At 42.3% G+C, this 18,472-nt stretch overlaps 1 protein-coding gene across 6 annotated transcripts in view; it reads left to right on the top strand.

Annotated features, from left to right (window-relative positions):
* Positions 1-18,472, top strand: part of LOC104369038 (RAD18 E3 ubiquitin protein ligase) — a 54,897-nt gene that overhangs the window by 5,419 nt on the left and 31,006 nt on the right. For all 6 annotated transcript variants that reach the window (XM_042799663.1, XM_042799664.1, XM_042799666.1 and 3 more), the window contains exons 4-7: positions 780-850; positions 9,371-9,726; positions 11,851-11,950; positions 14,667-14,851. In XM_042799663.1, coding sequence (XP_042655597.1) covers positions 780-850; positions 9,371-9,726; positions 11,851-11,950; positions 14,667-14,851 — 712 coding nt within the window. The remainder of the gene's footprint in view (positions 1-779; positions 851-9,370; positions 9,727-11,850; positions 11,951-14,666; positions 14,852-18,472) is intronic.

Below are 18,472 nucleotides of genomic sequence, written 5' to 3'. Positions count from 1 at the left end.
AACTCCTAAAAATGGTGAGCTGCCTAAAAACAATGAGAGGCACTTCAGGAATACTGGCAAAATAGAAGTAAGTTTCTTCTGTGTTTTTAAACCATGAACCAAAGACTGGAAAACAGATCTAGGTGTAGCTTGTCTAGTTTTGAAACATTTGAACAAGACCAGACTACTTGGAGTGTGGTTTACTACTGCATTCTGAAAAATCACAGGTATTGATATGGGCAAGACTGATAAAAGCTTTGTAAAAAAGAAGAGCGGAGAGAGACAGCCAGAGAGATAAAAATCAGAAATTGTTTAAGAAGAATTAATCGAATGCACGAAGCCATCTCTAAATTAATATTTTCTTTCCACAATCAGAAGATTAACATTTCCCTTCATCAGTTTTCATGCCTTGTTGCTTAAGGTTCTTATCACATTCATGGGATCCTTGGTTTGCTTTTCAAAATAATTCGAACCAGGCTACAATGAAGCATTGTTGGAGACTGGGTACAGTGGATTTTGTTGCTTCATTTTTATCTATTACCTATAATTTTCCAGGCTTACAGTACTCAGGCAGTTATTTTAGTTTGAGATATTTTTCAGGAAAAAATGTTTATGCTTTATACATCTTCATTCACATAGCAGTATAGTGGGGGGTTAGCTGAGGCGTTGATCCAAGAAACAGATTATTGATCACTTGAACGTTTTCTGGGTACTTGTTTTCACTGCATTTGAATGTTTGGGTTTTTTTTTGTTTTTGTTTTTTTTTTTCCTTTTTCTTTCTTTGTCTCTTTTTTTAATAGGCAGCCTCGGAATCTGACCTGAAAAATAACCGGATGTTGGATGAAGTGGTACAGAGCTTTAATTCTGCAAGGTATACTGTAATTTTATGAACACTCTGGTTTGGCAGCTGGAAAGGCACATGTGATTACTTTGTGTGACCAGGCTAGGAGTCCCTGTAAAGGAGCAGAGCAAGGAGCAGTGTGAGGACTCAGTGAAAAAAATTGTGGTGTCACAGAAACGTTGTCATCTTTTTGTTGTCATCAAAAGATGAACGTTTATGGTTTTGGAAAAATCCTGTAGTTTTCTGGCTGAAGGTTACTGTGTGCTCAGGTGACGTGTGGAGGTTGTGTAAGCTTATTTTGGCTTTGTTTCTGGTTAGCTGCTGTGTAAGTTACCGTCTCTTCCAACATGTAGGAAGTCAAGCAGACGTGTCAGGATTCTGCAGGGAAAATAATGGTAATAAATACTTTCTTTCAAGATCCTTCCTATGTGTTCAAGGGAAATTCTGATCAGAAAGATATTGTCCAGTGGTAATGTTCAACTTGCAAGAGAATTCTCGTTGTGAAGTAATTGTATGGGAAAAATGTAGGTATTGAGGGACCACAGATGTGAGTTTTCCTGGATAAGAGAAGGAATGGAGTATTGTACTTTCACCTGAATTTCTTAGCCACTTTGATGTTTGCTTTTACTTCATTTTTGATCTGCTTGTCCCTTTGAAAGACAGGAACAACAGAATAAGCATGATTTAGTTAATGCTTATCACAGTAGATATGAGAATTCTTGTATTATCTCTCTGTTTTATTTTGATTAGTAGCAGCTCAGTGATTTGCTAGGTATATTGTAGGTATTCCTGTGTCTATGGGAGACAAATACACTATCATCTTTTTCTCTGAAATGAACTTGGAACTTGAAGTCAATGAGATTCTTGGCTTCATAAGTGATAGGAATATAGTTCAGTTTATGGCTTTGTTTCTTGAGAGCATTTCTCTGTGATGGAGATCTAATATTCTGTATGACCACTATTAGATTGAATTGATTTTATTTGAAGAATTGAAATTCTATAGTTTCATTATTTTATCTCAAACTCTGTCTTTGTTTCCTAGTGATAAATGGATTACTTTTTCTTTTTTTTTTTTTTTTTTTTTTTTTTTTTTTTTTTTTTGTTTTTTGTTCTTAATGTCTAATTTTACAAGGAACAAGTAGTGCTGACTTGGATCCATTATGATATTGAATCTTAAACGTTAATTTGTTTTGACTGCTTTAATGGATTGGTATAAATCTTACCAGTCAGAGTAGTTTAATCTTTCCTTTTGTGACTTGGAGTTCAATCAATTTCTCAACGTAAAGCTAGATCAATAAGACAAAAACGGTCATGTCCTGTTGTGTACCAGGTGAGGGTGAGGTGGGAGAGAGCCAGTGCAGGGTTCTTTCTTGATCTCGGTAAGAAAGGCCCAACAACAAATTGCTTTCTAACTGCTCTAATAAATCAGACTCATAGGAGGAATATAGATAGCGAGTAAATCCCGTGTCTCTTCGGATGCTGGGCACCCCACGCTCGTGCCTCTCTCAGCCTGGGTTTGCATTTACTCTGCAGACGGTCCTGAGTTCGAGGGGAACACTGCTTGGCTGGAGAGCGTTATGTGATGTGAGTACCTTTAAATCAGAAGAGCATCGTTGGTTTCTGCCCTGGTGATGTTGGCTGCCTCCCCCTGTCCTTTCCCATCAGCTTTGTTTCCTTTTGGCCCACCCCAAAACAAATCCAAAGTCATAGGCATTGATTTTTGAAACATGCTCAGCTCTTCGAGTCCATTCTGACTTGACTGTGAGCCGCAGGTAGTTTAGCATTTATGAAAATCAGGCCTTAAATCTTTTCAGTATTTCACAAAATGCAAACACATTTCTTAAGTCAGACCTGTAGGGAAAGAAAATGTTAATGTTGGTAGTACTTAGCAAAGTGAGAGCTGTGCTCCCAAGGTCAGTGTGTGCGTGGAATGGAAATCATTCTAAACAGACCTGAGTGCTGATCCCATTTATACTCCTGCTCAGCATTTAGCTTGTGCACAAGTGTGTGCAGAATCAGAGCTTTTGTGATTATTTGTGCTCAGTGAGTGTTGTCTTGGGAGCCCTGCTTCCTCCCTGTAGAAGTGGTGGACTCTGCTGTTGCCCAGTAAAAGTGAAGATGTTGTTTAGTTCGTTATGGCCCATTAGTGTTACATTCTGTGTGAAAGGGTAGAGGAGCAGTTTTGAATAGGCTTAAATATCTCTGAATTTGCATTGCTTTGTCCTTGTGTTCAGGTGGAGGGAAGGGAGCACTTGGCTCAGGGCTCCATTGCCTTGTACTCTGCTTTTCAGGTAGAATTGGTCGCTGCCTGGGGCAGGTGAGCAAGATGGGCACTGCTACTTGTACCATTGTTCCTTTAGGAGCAGTATTTTTATCAGTAGCAATGAGGCCAGTGTTTTCAAAAATAAGCGTAAAGTCTGGGGGTTGTTTTGAAATGAATTTCGTCATCCTCTAATAAAGAGGTGGTTTTGATAAAAATTGCCAGTTTCTGCATCACCTAGTTAGAAAATTTAGCAATAGAAATTATACTTGCATAAGTAGAGAACTACTAGTCCTCGCTGAAAACGATCTGTGCTTTTTCTCGTGCATAGGGAAGAAAAATGTGCTTTTACGTTCAAGTTTATATCTTAGTTTCCTAATCAGGGTTACTTGATAGCTGGTGAGTCAGAGGAATAAACGCATCCACTCTGAGTGCTCAAGAGAGCAGGTACTGTCATTTCTAACACACTGATTAAACTTCCAGGAGGAGTGCAGAAGGAATTTCAAGGAGAGAAACTGTCCTTTAGTACAGTCAGAACTGCCCCGTGTGAGCTGTTCATAGGAAGATTCACAACCCCATCTCTTCCCTGGAATGCTTGTGGAAGCACTACATTCCCACCTACTTGCTCTGCTTTATAGCTGCATCGTCAAGGGAGAAGTAAATGGACCATAAAATGGGAACCAGGATCTTGATGAAGGAGGACATGGAAGGTTTTTTTGTGGGTCTTGCAGCTCTGAAGAAAAAAAAAAAATGGCAAGATATTTATACTGTTATTAAAGCATGCCTGGCAGAGAGAGTGTGCTGTATACAGCATATTAAGAGGACTGTCCATTTTTAGTTAAACTACAAGAAGCATAACTCCCTGTCCTGACCCAAGCCAGCGATTAAAGAGGATGGGTCTCTTAGGAAGATTTGGGTAGTGGTTTTAACAGTGCATTTTAGGACTCGCTGACATCTTGTTGAGTCATCTTTCAGCCTTTAACGTGTGCTGCTTGTGCTCTTAAACTGAGGTCTGTCAGCTGCGATGCATTTGCTGCTTTTGTGCCAGGAGGGTGAAAGAGTATCTGCTATAAACCTCTCAGAACTGATAGCAGTTTGTGTAAAGTTATTACGAGTATAATAGGTGATGCTGAAAACTGCATGCAAAACACAGAGCTTTTTGAGAAGTGTGTTGTCCCGAGGTTTACCAGCAGAATCAGTGTCTGGGTGAGCTGGACAGGCTGGGGGGGGTGGGTGGACTTCTCCATCAACTGCCTGCTTTCCCTCGACTCTGCCGGCTGTCTCGGGGATGAACCTTCCAGTCTGGTCATGCTTGTCGGAGTCACTCCGACAACTATCAGAATTTCTGTGAATACCGAGGAATTTGAGTAATTTGCTCGGGGCGTTGAGGGAGGGGAGGGCTGGTTGCTAAAGGTCCTGTTGGAGAGCCCAGGGCTGTGTGGGGAGCCGAGCTGGGGGGTGTGGGGGGGTGTCGGTGGGGTGCGGGTCTGGTGGGGTGTCCACTAGATGTCATCACGCAGCCAGTGAAGCTGCTCAGTGGGCCCAAAATACCACATGCTGGGAAAAGCCAGTCTGGGAGTCTTCTCTCCTCTTCTGAGTTTAGTACTAGCATTTTCTGTATTTTCCCACCAAAAAAAAAAAAAAAAAGGACATACCGAGATTTCATGTGTGCTTTGGCAAACAAGTTTTCATATTGTTGTTCTAGTGTTCTTTCCGTTGATTCTGTGCCAAGATCAGATCCCTTCGGAAAGTCTATTCGTAAGTCTTTATCCTTCAGTAAGAGGAAAAGCTCCATATGATTATTTGTAGACCAATGATACAATTAAAGCAACTTTTATTATCAAATTATTGTTAGGATAGATTTTGGGGTTTGTATTGTTTTTCCAGTTTTTATCTCTCTTTGTTTTATATCGGATCATATGTTATTGAGACAATTTATTACAGATTCTGAAATTTCTGTTCGGATGATTTCCCTATTCTGGCTGCCTTCATGCAAATGTTATCAACTTGCATTTGAAGTGAGATGGTGTTCTATTTGGGCAGTCCATCCCATCAGCTCCAGAGACACTCTCCCGAGTTCAGAAGTCTATCCTTTCGTACAGGACACGTTGCAAAAATGCTGAGCTTTGTGCTCTGAGCCTTTTGCTGTGTGTCTGCCGCCTGCTTCTGCTGCCCACGGGGCTGTCTTCCTCCCTCCAGCCTTTAAAACCGGAATTGTTCAGCTGCCCCTTGCTTGGCCTTGCAGGCGACTGGGGTCCAGACCCACCCCCAAACCTGTGTTTTGGCCCGGCAGCCTTCCTGAGGGACAGGTCAGACTCTGAAAAGCTCTGCTTCAGAGAATTGGAGGTGTTGCAGGCTGTACTGTTGTGATACATCCTGAGAAAGAAATGTTGAGAAAAAGATACAGGAGGCATTCTTAAGTCTGGTGAAAAGATAAACTGATGTGAAGTTTGAATTTTAGGAGTGTTGTCAGCTAGTATGAACACACTGGGAAATATGTTCTAAGTAGTGAATGCATGTTGTCAAAAAATAAACACATAATTGGGAGCTACAAATAGTCGAATGTGTTACTTTGACAAGTGGAGGAGCTCTCAAAAGCATTAGAAAATACACGGAAAAGATGAGGGAGATCAGTTATGTTCTTTTGATGAAGACAATGAGTATAGGCAACTGGCTAATTGTTCTGATGGTTTTGCCTTCTGAGCTTATATCGTTCTTTATTTTATGGGAGAGCTAAATTGATACGATGCCAAATGATTGCATTTATTGATCTGTTTCATGTTATCTGAGCAGCAAAGAATTTATCTTGCTGTAGCATAGGATGCTGGGCTTTTGTGTAAAAATGGTTGCTTAAAAGCCAAAAGAATAATATGATAAGACTATGTGTTGACTTTCATTAGCTGCTTTAATGGTAGGTAGCCTCTATGAAAACCTGGGGGAGTCTGAAGAAATAGATGACTTTTACATAACCAAAAGAGAAATTCCTTGCTCAAAAAAGAAAAAAAAAATTTTTTTTTGAGAGTACATCTTTGTTAGAACACCCAGCAGCATCCTTTTGAGGATTAAACTTTGCCTAAGTGTGTTAGGAATAAAAGGCAGCTCATTTGTTCATTTTTGGACCTGATTCTAGAGTATAACCATCTGTGGTGGGACAAGTCTTCTGAGGCTACAGTTTGTTACCTTTAAGTTGAAGAATACTGTGCATTTATCTGCAGTAAAATGAGATACTTTGCCAACTCTTGCTGCTGGTGGCTGTGTTGGGCAGCGATAGGCTGTCAGACCTTCCCGATATTTCTGGATGAAATCCCCCCCTTGTAAACAGCGGCCGTGGGGCCGGGCTGTGTGAAGGCACGCTGTTCGTGTTGCCATTAACCAGCTCCTGCGTTCCCCGTGAAGCTGATCCTACGCCAACAGTAGCTAGACTACTCTGTGTCTGTGGCAGCCGGGGAATTAACCTCCTGAGAAACTTCCAGTCCATATCTAGGCATGAGCAGACAGGAAAACAGAGTTTTGCTGCCACACTTCATTGCACTTGTTTGCACTGCAGAAGGCCAGAGTCTTGGGACAGATGTGAATTGCCACTGACGGATGTGGTCATTGCATCCAGTAATCCAGGAAATTTAAACCCCAAATCGGGCTTCTGAATCTGGCTTGAGTATAACCACTGCAGAGCTTCTGGTCTGCTGAGCTGGCTGCTGGGGTGGTTCCCCAGGAACTTACCCTGAGCGAGTATAATTGCGGGGTTACCTGGTGACTTATATGAACTAATTTTTAAAAGATATATGTACAGACAATTCTGAATTAGTTGTTCTTAGACATGAAAAATCTTTACCTTAAAAGACTGAAAAGTTTCTAAGGAGTTACCCAATACTGAAGTGTCATCAACTGCAAAATCTGAGAGCATAGCTGCATTTCAGGCTTCTTATGGGCCTTGTCTTCTTGAAAGTGCTGTAAGAAACAATTCTATGGCAGTGTGCATTATGTAGGTACCTCACCTACAGTCCTGTCCCCACCCCCCCTTTTCTTTTTTTTTAAACAGAAAAGGAATAGTAGTGCGAATTGTTTCAGCTGTTACTTATGCTTTCTGAGTTAAAAACTTTGCAAATTGAGGACTGACAGCTGTTCTACTTCCACAGGCTTTGTCTCCTCAGGTGCAGTGAATTGTCACAATCAAAGCTGTACAGCTGTGGCATTTAAATAAAGAGCATGCACTCGCTGAGCAATGGCAGGAGTAAAAATCCTAGTGCTTGGAAAAGTGAATGTGTTCTAGATGGGAAGGAGGAGGACTCTGGTGGTGTTTGTGGTCTCTTGGGGCCATGCATTCGTATCCGAGGGATACCCAGCATCTTGTGTCGTTGTAACTTGTCTCGTGAAGAAGTTACCGTTATCCTTACTGCCCTGGGCCAGCGGCTCCTCAGCACCGGTGAACGCTGCGGCACGGGGCGGAGCGCTGGAGGCGCAGGCACGTGGGGATGCAGTGTGCCTTTTTGGGCAGAGGCTCCTGGACTCCTCAGCATCCTCGGAAGCTATCCCTATTCCTCTCCCTTCCACTTGTGTTCTCCTGCTACAAAGAGAAGGGAAGGTCCCCTCTGCCGCACTTAACAAGTGGGGACAGAGCACCGCTCTGAGGGGAACCGATTTCCTCCATTTATTGTTAGAGACATGCTGCCTTTCCTTTAAAATCTTCCCTTTTATTGTAAGCTGCCTCAGTTTGCCAGAGCTTGTAGATGGTAATTTTTTTCCTGTAGTTGCTTTTTTTTTGTTTGTTTGTGTTTTTTGTGTTTTGTTTGGTTTTGTGCTTTTTTTTTGGTGTGTGTTGTTGGGTGTTTTTTTTGTTTGTTTGTTTTTGTTTTGGTTTTTGTTTTTTTTTTTTTTTTTGGGGGTAGAACTTCTGGCGATGCAGCAGGCTGGGGCTTGGCAGGTGATGGTTTTGAGAATGGCAGCAAGTCAGGGAGGAAGCTCAGGAGCGCTTGGGCAGCCGTGCAGGCCTGGCACTCTTGGAGAGCTGGACAAGCAAACGGTGCGCAGGTGGCCAAGGGGTGATGCAGCACTGGATTAAAGGCTAATGACTGCATGTGTGCTTCTGCCAGCTGGTTTTGGCTGGATGATAGGAACTTCTTTGTGACCCTCAGGATGTGGAGGACTCTTGTCAAAATAGGAGTGGGACTTGTGGTTTGTCTGTTGCTGGTGTTAGCTGGGAAAGCCTTCCCTCTGCCTCTGGTGGTACAGGAGTGAGTGAACCACAAGGTATGTGGGCAGGCTGTGCCATCTCCCTGCCAAGGATGCAGTCACTGGCTTAATTTATCTTAGATTGAGCTGCATAAAATACATGGTAAATAGGATTCTACAAAAGCCCCTGGGGCAGGAGTAGGAATAAGACATGCTTTAAAGATCTTACGCAGTTGCCGAAGTAGGACAACTGTGACTTTGTGATTCTTTGTATTACCTCAAAGCTAAAAGAACTAATGAGACAGACATGAGGATGAGCCTTCCTGCGTTCCTGCTGATAAAACACAAGTTTGTCTATTTGAAAAGAGACTTCTGTTTAAATTGCATCTTGATATTTGCTAGCCCTGAGGAGGGCAGGGAGTATGAGTTGGGGGATAAAGCATGCATAGACGGGTGGTAAGTATTCTGGTGGAGCCTGAAGTGGGCTGTTCCTGAGGGCAGTTATGTTTCCCTCTTATTTTCACATGAAAAAAGAATGGAGGGTTTGTGCTCTTTGGCTGATCATCATGAAATGTGACTGAAATAGTTTAGATTACTTGGTGCTAAATCTCCAGACCTGACAAGCATGCAGTTATCTCTTGGTGGGGTTCTGCTCAAGTGGGTGGGCAGGGAGCAGCTGTGTTCGGGAGATGCACAGTAAGGAGGGACAGAAGGAATATGGTAACGCTTTCTGCTAAGCTCTTTGGTTTCAGGAGCCTCTGTCACAGCTGTGTGACACAGTGCTTGAAGTACTCTCACTTGAAAATGGCTATTTACCATCTTCAAGTAAGGGGGAAACCTTTCTGTTCTTTACTGTGTCCTGTGTGATGTTTTGAGAGGCATTTTATTCCATTTGCAAAGTAATTCTCAGATTCAGTAGAGCATAGTGAGGCTCAGCTGGTGTGCTCCTGCTCCTGGTTTGTGTGGGCTAGCCAGTTCCCGAGTGCTGCGTGTGAGCAGGGGGGAGAGGGAGGAAGGAATGGAGGGAAAGCTCCATCTGTTTTCGTTCTGGTCTCTTTGCAAAGAAAAAGCTAATGCTGTCCAACATAGCTAACTGCATGTTGTCTCCTGGGTGCTTCTAGACAACAGCTGTTCCAGTTGGTCCTGGATGCTCCGCTGATGTCATCTCCATTGGCTGGTAGCAGGCGTTCGGCTGGCAAAAGCTGTGTTAGCAGTCCTTTTTCTGGGCCGGCTTTAAAAAAAGAGATGTCAGTGATTGACAGTTTCTTGGGAAAGGGAAAAGTTTGCACTTCAACAAAGTCAGAGGGCCTGGCAGGAACGGATGAGAAGATTTTCAGAACTGGGGAACATCAGAACCTTTACAGCAGTTCTGCAGAGGTTGATGGTAAAGACAATGAGGTGGGATCACAGGAGAGGCCTGAGTGCACCAAAAGTCCTGAAAAGCCTTCTACATCTGTGGTGAAAGTAGTCAATAAAGGTGAGACGCTTAATTTTTGGTTTTGTCCTATTCTCTTCCCCAAGTCCATGGTTGTGGTTGGCTGTATTCATCAGAGTACCTTCGGTAAGTGGCATTTGTCTCATTTCTCTGCATGGCTCTGATCTGTGCTGGCGTGTTCAGGTGCTTCCCGTTTCACTGACTGCTGCACTCACATTACTGCTCATGGGGGATGGCTCTGCTATGAGCATATTCTTGATGAGGAAGCTTGGGCTGATGCCAAGTAATTACATGAAATTCAATGCCTACAGATTCCAGTTGCTTTGAGTAACGACTCTAAAAAACAATAGTTGCACAAGACTTGCTCAGTAAAAAAATGAAGTCATTTTCTCTTCTCCTTCCCCTTAATGAGGAGACGTACAACGTTGACATTCATTCTGCTCTTGTATCCTTAAGTGACCAAAAGCAAGGTATTTTATAATATGGTTGTTGAGGGGTTGCACCCACATTCAAAAAGATCATGGCTTCAGTTTTGTTAATATTCCTGTTCGTATGCCTTCCAGAAGAAAGTAATCTGCTTTATTCTTTTGTAATTCTACAGTGTTAAGATTAATTTATTTTGAAAGCATGGAAATGCCCATTTATACTAATCAACTACAATAAAATGACAGAATCCTCTTAGTTTTGACATGATGCAGCCGTCCTATTGACCCAATTAAAAGCCTAAATTAAAATAAAAGACCATGTAGGAGTACAACACTGATTCTTATTAGTTTGCATTTATCCGTTCTTTTGTTTAATGGTTTATTCAACTGGAACCCTGAGGTTTATATTTGTTCATTAGCTAGGTAAAAGCTCCTTAAAGATGTAATACAGCCAGAAAAGTAGCCATATGAGAATGGCATCAACTTAGTTGTCGTTTCCTATTTTTACGCATCAGACTTGCTAGCGTTAGTAATTTGAAACTCCTATGAAATTTTACTGCTCATTTATTCTTGAGCAATTGAAATCTTCACTTGCTTACCATTTTATGACCTTATTAAATCTTCAAGCATGTACTACATTGAAATTATTTCCACAACTGCAAAATAGTTGGTCAGACAATATAAATGAAAGACTTGAAATGAGGCAATGCTGAAGTGGTTTTAGTAAGTGTTATTTGTTCCTGTGCTAAGAATTGAAATGTTAACTACAAACACAATAATAGTCTGCACAGGACTATTGTGTTATGTTACTGTCCCAGCTTTTTTTTAAACCTTTGACTAGAATATGATGTCATGGGAGCCAGGAATTGCAAAGCAGTGTAACCAGATAACTCTCACAATTCCCACAACATTTTACTGTGTTTGTCATAGGTTGTTTTTTGTTTTGTCTTTTAAATCAAAACTGACTTCCTTCATACTAATACAGAGGATGCCGGTTAAAGAATCTCTCATATTGTTCATTTAAAGGTAGCCTTTTGTTTTGGACATAATGTGATTGCTAAAGATGAATATTTTAAGTCTGTGGTTTTTGACTGTCTTTACAGGTAATGTTTATAGGTGCTCCTTGAAAATGTGATGCAAGAAGAATTCTGAGTTGGGTGGGACCATGCTGTAGGGCATTTGTGAGCCCAAGTCCCAGAATCTACTAATCTGCACTAAGGAATGAGTGTGAGGCATGGTTGGATCGTAGGATTCCCCTGAACCTGAGTTAACTCATGTATTGACAGTCCTGATGAGAGCTGTAGATTGGGAAGATCATGTTAAATATGAATAAAGTTTGTGCTATACTGTTTTATTAAAATGAAGCAGCTTCCTTTATTTAGAACTGAAATACTGCAAAAGTGAAACACATTAGCATGGAAATATGCCTATGTTTATATTAGCCCCTAGGTTTCTGTGTAGTATGTACATTTTTCCAGATTTTTGTTAGAGATTCCATTCTATCTGACTGCAAGGAAGATGTAAACCATTCTGATATTATATAGTGACGAAAATAAGTGTTCTGAAATGAAGATGAGAGCTAAAAATTAAAATTCTGGATAGACATGCCAGGTCTTTTAAAAAAGTAACGTTGGAATTCTGGATTTTCATTTTCTTCAATCAGCAATTTGGTTTTCAGATGCAAACTTTTGCTCTGTGTTGTAATATTCATGCTAGTAAATGCCTTCTCCCTTGCTTTTAGTGGAGTGCCCTGTTTGTGAGGTTGCTATTCCAGAACAATACATAAACAAACATCTGGATGGCTGCTTGACAAGAGGAGAGAAGAAAGACAGCCTCAGAAGGTAAGAAGCAACTTTAAGAACTTTTACATGCATGTAGCCATTTGTCTGCACTGCTGAAATAAGAAATATTATTTGATGGGTTATTATACAGTAGATTGTGTTTGTTTCTTGGTTACCTGCTGTATAGATCGCTCTAAAATCCCTGTATGAATATGATAGTGGTGATTTTCTCCTCAAGAAAGTATGTGGATTGCCAGCAAAATTACTTTTTGGCTTTTAGTGGCGAGAAAACACTCGACAGTGTTTTGAAGAATTCAACACAGGGACTAAAACTTAGTCTGTCCATTATTCTCACCATGTTCCTGCTCACTAGCGTTAAAATTCTACTTAGATAACACTTATTCCTATTTTTTACTTGATGAATTAATCACTTCCATCAATTCAGATGGGTCAAAATAGAATTCCTTCACTAGATGTCAAGTTAAAAAATAAAAACTGCACCTTACTCTGCTCAGTGTGGTTCTTTTCAAGTTGCCACAGTCAAGGTTGTTTCTTTAAGATCTCAATTCCCACAGATTATTGCGTGCCTTTGACTTTATGCTTCCGCCCTAGAATTTGTCACGGTCGCCACATTCACATCAGAAGTATAGATTTCAGTTTGTTTTACTTGCTAGCATAAATTTAGGCCATTACTATTTCTAACTGATCAGACAAGAACTGTGAGGGTTTTACTGCATGCTTGTATTTCCAATTCCTCCAAACCTTGAATTAGAAAGTAATTTTATGCTAAAGCTCTTATTTTGCCCAGTCGTGCTTCGAATGCAATCTATAAGCTAGAGGACTTTGAAGTTAAATACGTGGTAAATTAATACTATAATCTGATGTTACATTTTAATTTTAATTTGGGATGCTTTTAGTGTCTTCTCTGTTCTTCATGGATGGAAATAAAAGCCAAATCTTTATTTGGTGTTAAGTCCATGTCCCTAACAGAATTTGAAATTTTGCTTATTTTACTTAGACTGCTTGAATCTTAAGAAAGTATCGTGCAAGATACTTCTCCTTCAGGACTGGCTACTGTGTGTTAAATGCTGGCTTTTTGGCAATGTACTTGTTTTATGGCAGTGTTGTTTGGGTTTCAGGAACAGCACGCTTCTAGTTCTCCTCTGAGGAATTCTAGCTCTGTTTGTTCGCAACATAGCAGGCCATGTGCTCCTGCTTTAACAGTTGAGCAGTATTTCAGTGGTGCTGATATTTTAATCCCCCAAACCTGCACAGGAGTAATTACAACAGGTAAGCATGTGTTCACAAAGAACACTGCATTTCTCAAAGATGGGAAAAAATGCCACCTGCAAACGTTTAAGATTCAAAACTAGTGAATTGTTTTCATGTATCTGTCTGCTCACACAGCTGTCATCGCTCTTCTAGGTCATGCTGCTGGTGAATTACAGTACATACAAAGCTTTTTCAGGACTTAGAGTTTTAATTATTCAATGATTTTTTTTATATTTCCCCAAAGAATCTGAAAAAAGTCTTCTCCTGAAGAGTGTATTGTGGTAATGAGTCTTTTTTTTTTTTTTTTTTTTTGCCAGCTATGCTACAAGGGCTATGTGAGAGTACATTAATGACAATTTTTGTGTAAGCCTTATTAAAAAAAAAAAACTTTTATATTTATTTTCAGTGTGATAAATTGAAGGTGCTGAATAAAGTTTTAAAATGTCTCTTGCTTTCACAATGGAAAGCTGTTAACTTCTCTGTAATTCAGAGCAGTGTAGCTGAACTTCATTTTGCTGCAGGAAGACAAGTGTCTAACTGAATGCTGTTCTTCTGTAACTGGTGGATTTTGTAAGTCGAAGCAGACGAGCGAGGCAGTAGATGGATTTTGGTACCTTTGTTGGCTAGTTGGAGTGTTATTTCACCAGGAGGTGTAGGGCTGACTGAGCTCATTTGTGCAGAAGGAAGCTGTTCTGTGAATGTTAGATGACAAAAGTTGTGGTAGGACTTGAATTGTCTATGGCAGTTTTCTGTGATTAAGGTGCTTTCCCTAGCTATGCCAGGAATGTTGAGTTCTGACATAAGGCAGTGTGAAGGAGTAAGTTTTGAGTTTAGATGCTATTTATCCGAGAGCACTATTATTTCTGTTTAATGCCACTTTCTGTATTACCAAACTACCCTTCTGTTAGATGGGAACTACAGATTTGCTTTCAGGTTCATGACTATCTCGCTCAAAGTCATTTTTTCCAGAAAGCTGAGAAATCTAATTCAAGTTTTGGCTTGCAGTTTTAATGCTTTTAAAACTTCACGAACTCATTCAGGTAAGACATGGCCAGTACTTGGGTAGAAACCGTGTGTTTCAGCAATCTGAATTCGGTACATTTCCCTTTGAATTCAGGGCAAATGTGGGGCTTGAGCCTAATGAAGATGAACAATACTGTGTTTGCTGCTGTGATTCTGAAGCCTTTGCTGTAGATATTAAAAACTGAGCTGCAGTGCTTGTTACATGAGGAGTGTGTGCGTCATCTCTTAAAGAAAATCAGACTAGACCTATTGCTTTCTGCACGTTTGAAATTTTCTTTCTGGTAGATGGAAAAAGTCTTCTGGCTTCCTGGAGCTGTTGCATCGGTGATACCCTGTGTAATTGATTGTGTGTTTGTCATGGCTGAAATGATTCTTTCGGGTATTTCTCACCCAGAGTGGGTAAAATACCTTTTAAAAATGCAAGTCGGTATTTTGATTTTCATAGGAGTATTAATTAAAAAAAGTTTGTTTCCTTTTGCAGTTCAGCTCTCAAAAGGAAGCCTATGTCTAAAGTTGTTTACAACTTGCTCTCTGATCGTGATTTGAAGAAGAAACTAAAGGAACATGGACTGTCTACCCGTGGGACCCGACAGCAGCTTATTAAAAAACACCAAGAATTTGTGCACATGTATAATGCTCAGTGTGATTCTCTAAATCCCAAATCAGGTAGGTTAGAAATTCTAGGAGAGTTGTTACCATTGCAGACCATTTGTATGCATTTTTCCTTCTCGTAGTTCTCAGGGGAGGAATAAGACTGGTTTGAATATTTGGGAAAACTGGAGCTGGAAGAATTTATCTTACAGAAATCAAGATTCATGCAAAAAAAGGAAATTTAATGAAAACCAGAAATGTGTTGCTATACTCTGGAAGTATCCAGCAAGGATATATGTTTGTGTTGAATTTCTTTGATACTGCCTGGTTTACTAACCCTGTTCTGAAAAATGTTTTGTGTTTTTATTGACTTTGCATTTTAATGAGTGCTTCCAAATTAGACTGAGGCTTTAGTCAAAAAATTGGAAATACCTGAGGTTCTTAGTAAGTGAATGGATTATTAATTTATCTTCTGTTCTGAATTTGTTCTCTTCCTCCTATACACTGAGACTTTTATGTTTTTATTGGATTTAATTTCAAAATCAGATTTCTTTTTGGAGATGATAGATAAGGGTAGAATGGATTAAGAAGAAAGAGTTAATGTTTTGCTGGAGTTTATATCAATTTAGGTGTTTGGCAGCAATTTTATACAATTGAACTCAGACTATATGTAGCATGAAATGGCTCTGTGGGATAAGGAGAGTATGTTTTTGTCTCTAATGCGAGTGCAATATAAACTTCCTTTAAACAGTGGTCTGTTGTTTGCATGTGCTTAGGCTTAATGCTTGGAAAACGCCGGGGCAGGAACAGGGAGGATGAGATCCGAGTAGGGAATTTGTGCTGCTTGGTTCTGTAGGCAGTGTGGCCATTTTAAAAATTTTGAATAGCATGTATGAGCTAGAGGGACAACTGTCCCAGCTCATCTTGTTGTATTTTATTTTATGCAAGATGAAAATATACATCTCTAAAACGATGTGCCGTTCGTCATCTCTCAGTTCAGTTCTGCAAGTGACACAAGCAACAGCACAAATATACTGCTGGGCGTGGGCGAGAGATGGGTTTATAGTTATTTTTGTAATTATTTGATTAGAAGCTTATGGCAAACAGTCCTTCTAAAGAGCTTTCTAACAGGCTCACGTTCTGATACTGCTCTCCTGGGAGCTCTCCTCTGGCTGGGTTGCATGCTCTGCGCTGGGTGCAGGACGTAGGCTGTGCTCTGCCAGGGCAGTCCTGCTGCGCGCAGCGAGATGAGGAGTGCCGTCCCCACCCTGGGTTTCATCTCTCATTTCTGTGGGCGCAGGGAGACCGAAGCCCTGAAGCACCGGTTCACCATTTCTTCCAGAAGTTGTAAAGAATTCTGAATGTTTTTGCATGTATTGAAGGGCTCAGAAACTATTTGGACCAGACACCATTTTGGTCTCAGTGGCAGCAGCGGGACTGTGAGGTGTTTATTTCAAATGAATATTAAAAGCTCATACATTAACTCCGTGCACATGTGGGTTTACGTGTGATCGGACTGTTGGAAATGCTGAATATCCACAACTTCTCCTGTGGCATTTCAAAAATAAAAGTATGTTCTTTTATTGAACAGGCAAAGCCACCAGATGTGGGGCTTTTTGAAAAATGAAGTCAGTCACTGAGGACTATAAATACAAATTTAGCACCTAAACTTTAGGCTCCTGCTTTCTGAAATCTTGATTTCACTTGCCAGCTCTTGGCTTCGATTGTGGGAGCAGGTCTATGAGAAAAGTGTTTGCAGTCAGCGCTGTTTGCCTTTTCATTTTGCTCCTTTAAGCATTTTAAGAACTTGACTGAGAAGGCTAAGTGCCTAAGTGGTTTAGGTGCCAAGTGTTACTGCTTAGTTTGTGCCTAAGCACTTATGAAAATAAACATAAATGTTTCCAGAAATTGTTTTTTAGGACTTCAGAAAGTCTCTGGGACGAGAACCAGCACACAGTTAAGATTGTGTTTGACTTCAGCAACGATAGAAGTTTAGGAAGCTCGTTGTTTAAGTCTGTGAGAACAGCACTTCTGTCAGAATTTCAATCCTGCACGATTTATGTTAATTTGGGAAGTTTAATTAATCACTGTGAGCCCCTCCCTGGGTTCCCCCAGCAGCAGGAGTAGTTGTAAAGCTGCTGTGGGCCGTGGAGGTACGCTCTTGTCCGGCGGCTCAACAGGAACGGGGGCAGGTCTGAAGCAAAGCGGGGAGTGGGCTGGTGCTGAGCGAGGGCGGCGGGTGCTGGTTCTGCAGGGGCCCTGTGTCTGCTCTGGGCGAGCTGGAGCTGGAGCTGGTGCTGTGCAGGATGGGTGCTGGTTCTGCCGGGGCCCCATGTCTGCTCTGGGCGTGCTGGAGCTGGTGCTGTGCAGGATGGGTGCTGGTTCTGCCAGGGCCCCGTGTCTGCTCTGGGCGTGCTGGAGCTGGAGCTGAAGCTGGTGCTGGTTCTGCAGGGGCCCTGTGTCTGCTCTGGGCGAGCTGGTGCTGGAGCTGGTGCTGTGCAGGATGGGTGCTGGTTCTGCCGGGGCCCCGTGTCTGCTCTGGGCATGCTGGAGCTGGAGCTGGTGCTGGTGCTGTGCAGGATGGGTGCTGGTTCTGCCAGGGCCCCGTGTCTGCTCTGGGCATGCTGGAGCTGGAGCTGGTGCTGGTGCTGTGCAGGATGGGTGCTGGTTCTGCCGGGGCCCCGTGTCTGCTCTGGGCATGCTGGAGCTGGAGCTGGAGCTGGTGCTGGTTCTGCAGGGGCCCTGTGTCTGCTCTGGGCGAGCTGGAGCTGGTGCTGGTGCTGTGCAGGATGGGTGCTGGTTCTGCAGGGGCCCCCTGTCTGCTCTGGGCGAGCTGGTGCTGGAGCTGGTGCTGGAGCTGGTGCTGGTGCTGTGCAGGATGGGTGCTGGTTCTGCAGGGGCCCCGTGCTGGTTCTGCAGGGGCCCCGTGTCTGCTCTGGGCGTGCTGGATCTGGAGCTGGTGCTGGATCTGGAGCTGGTGCTGGAGCTGGTGCTGGAGCTGGAGCTGGTGCTGGTGCTGGAGCTGGTGCTGGTGCTGGAGCTGGTGGTGGTGCTGTGCAGGACGGGCGGTTCCGTGGGCTGTGCGGGGGGCACTGGGCTCCCTGGGCCGTGCTTTGGCTCAGGCTGCTGAGTAGCAGCACCGCGTCCCTGCCTCGCTCGCCCCAGCTAGCTACCTGAAGAGCTTCCCGGAGTGTTGGTGCGCCTTAGCCCGCCCGCCCTAATCGCTGCAGAGCTGGGGCTCGGTGCTGGCTCAATACCCATTTATAAAGGGCGAGTTATTAAACTCGCACTTGAGGTGCAGCCATGCGTTTTCAGTGGTAGCAGTGAACCGGAGGGCACTCTATAATACGGATAGCTGAGCGTCTGAGGAAACACAGGTGCCAAGTTGCTGGATTTTGCTTAAACTGGTTTTGAACAGGTCTCATTCCTTCCCAGTTTAGTAAGCTTTTGTTCTCTGGCTGCTTTACTGTGGCTACTTTACTGTCTAGTGAAAGTGTGTGTCTTAATAAATACCCGTAGCTACTTAGTAGCTCTGCGAAAGCTGTTAAGTGTAGAAACAGATTTGTAAATGTCAAAATAGCAGTAGTTTTAGTTACAATGTTAACACACAGTTTTGTCTGTTTATATATTTGTGAGGTGTCTAACCCGGTTGTTAGAGTAGGTTGTGGTTCCTCTTTGGACTATGGGTTTTGGACA

The sequence above is a fragment of the Tyto alba genome, unplaced genomic scaffold, assembly GCF_018691265.1.
Source record: "Tyto alba isolate M040663 unplaced genomic scaffold, T.alba_DEE_v4.0 Super-Scaffold_3, whole genome shotgun sequence".
Lineage (NCBI taxonomy): Eukaryota > Metazoa > Chordata > Aves > Strigiformes > Tytonidae > Tyto > Tyto alba.
The sequence above is the reverse complement of the archived record's forward strand: the minus strand, read 5'-3'. Positions and strand labels throughout refer to the sequence as shown.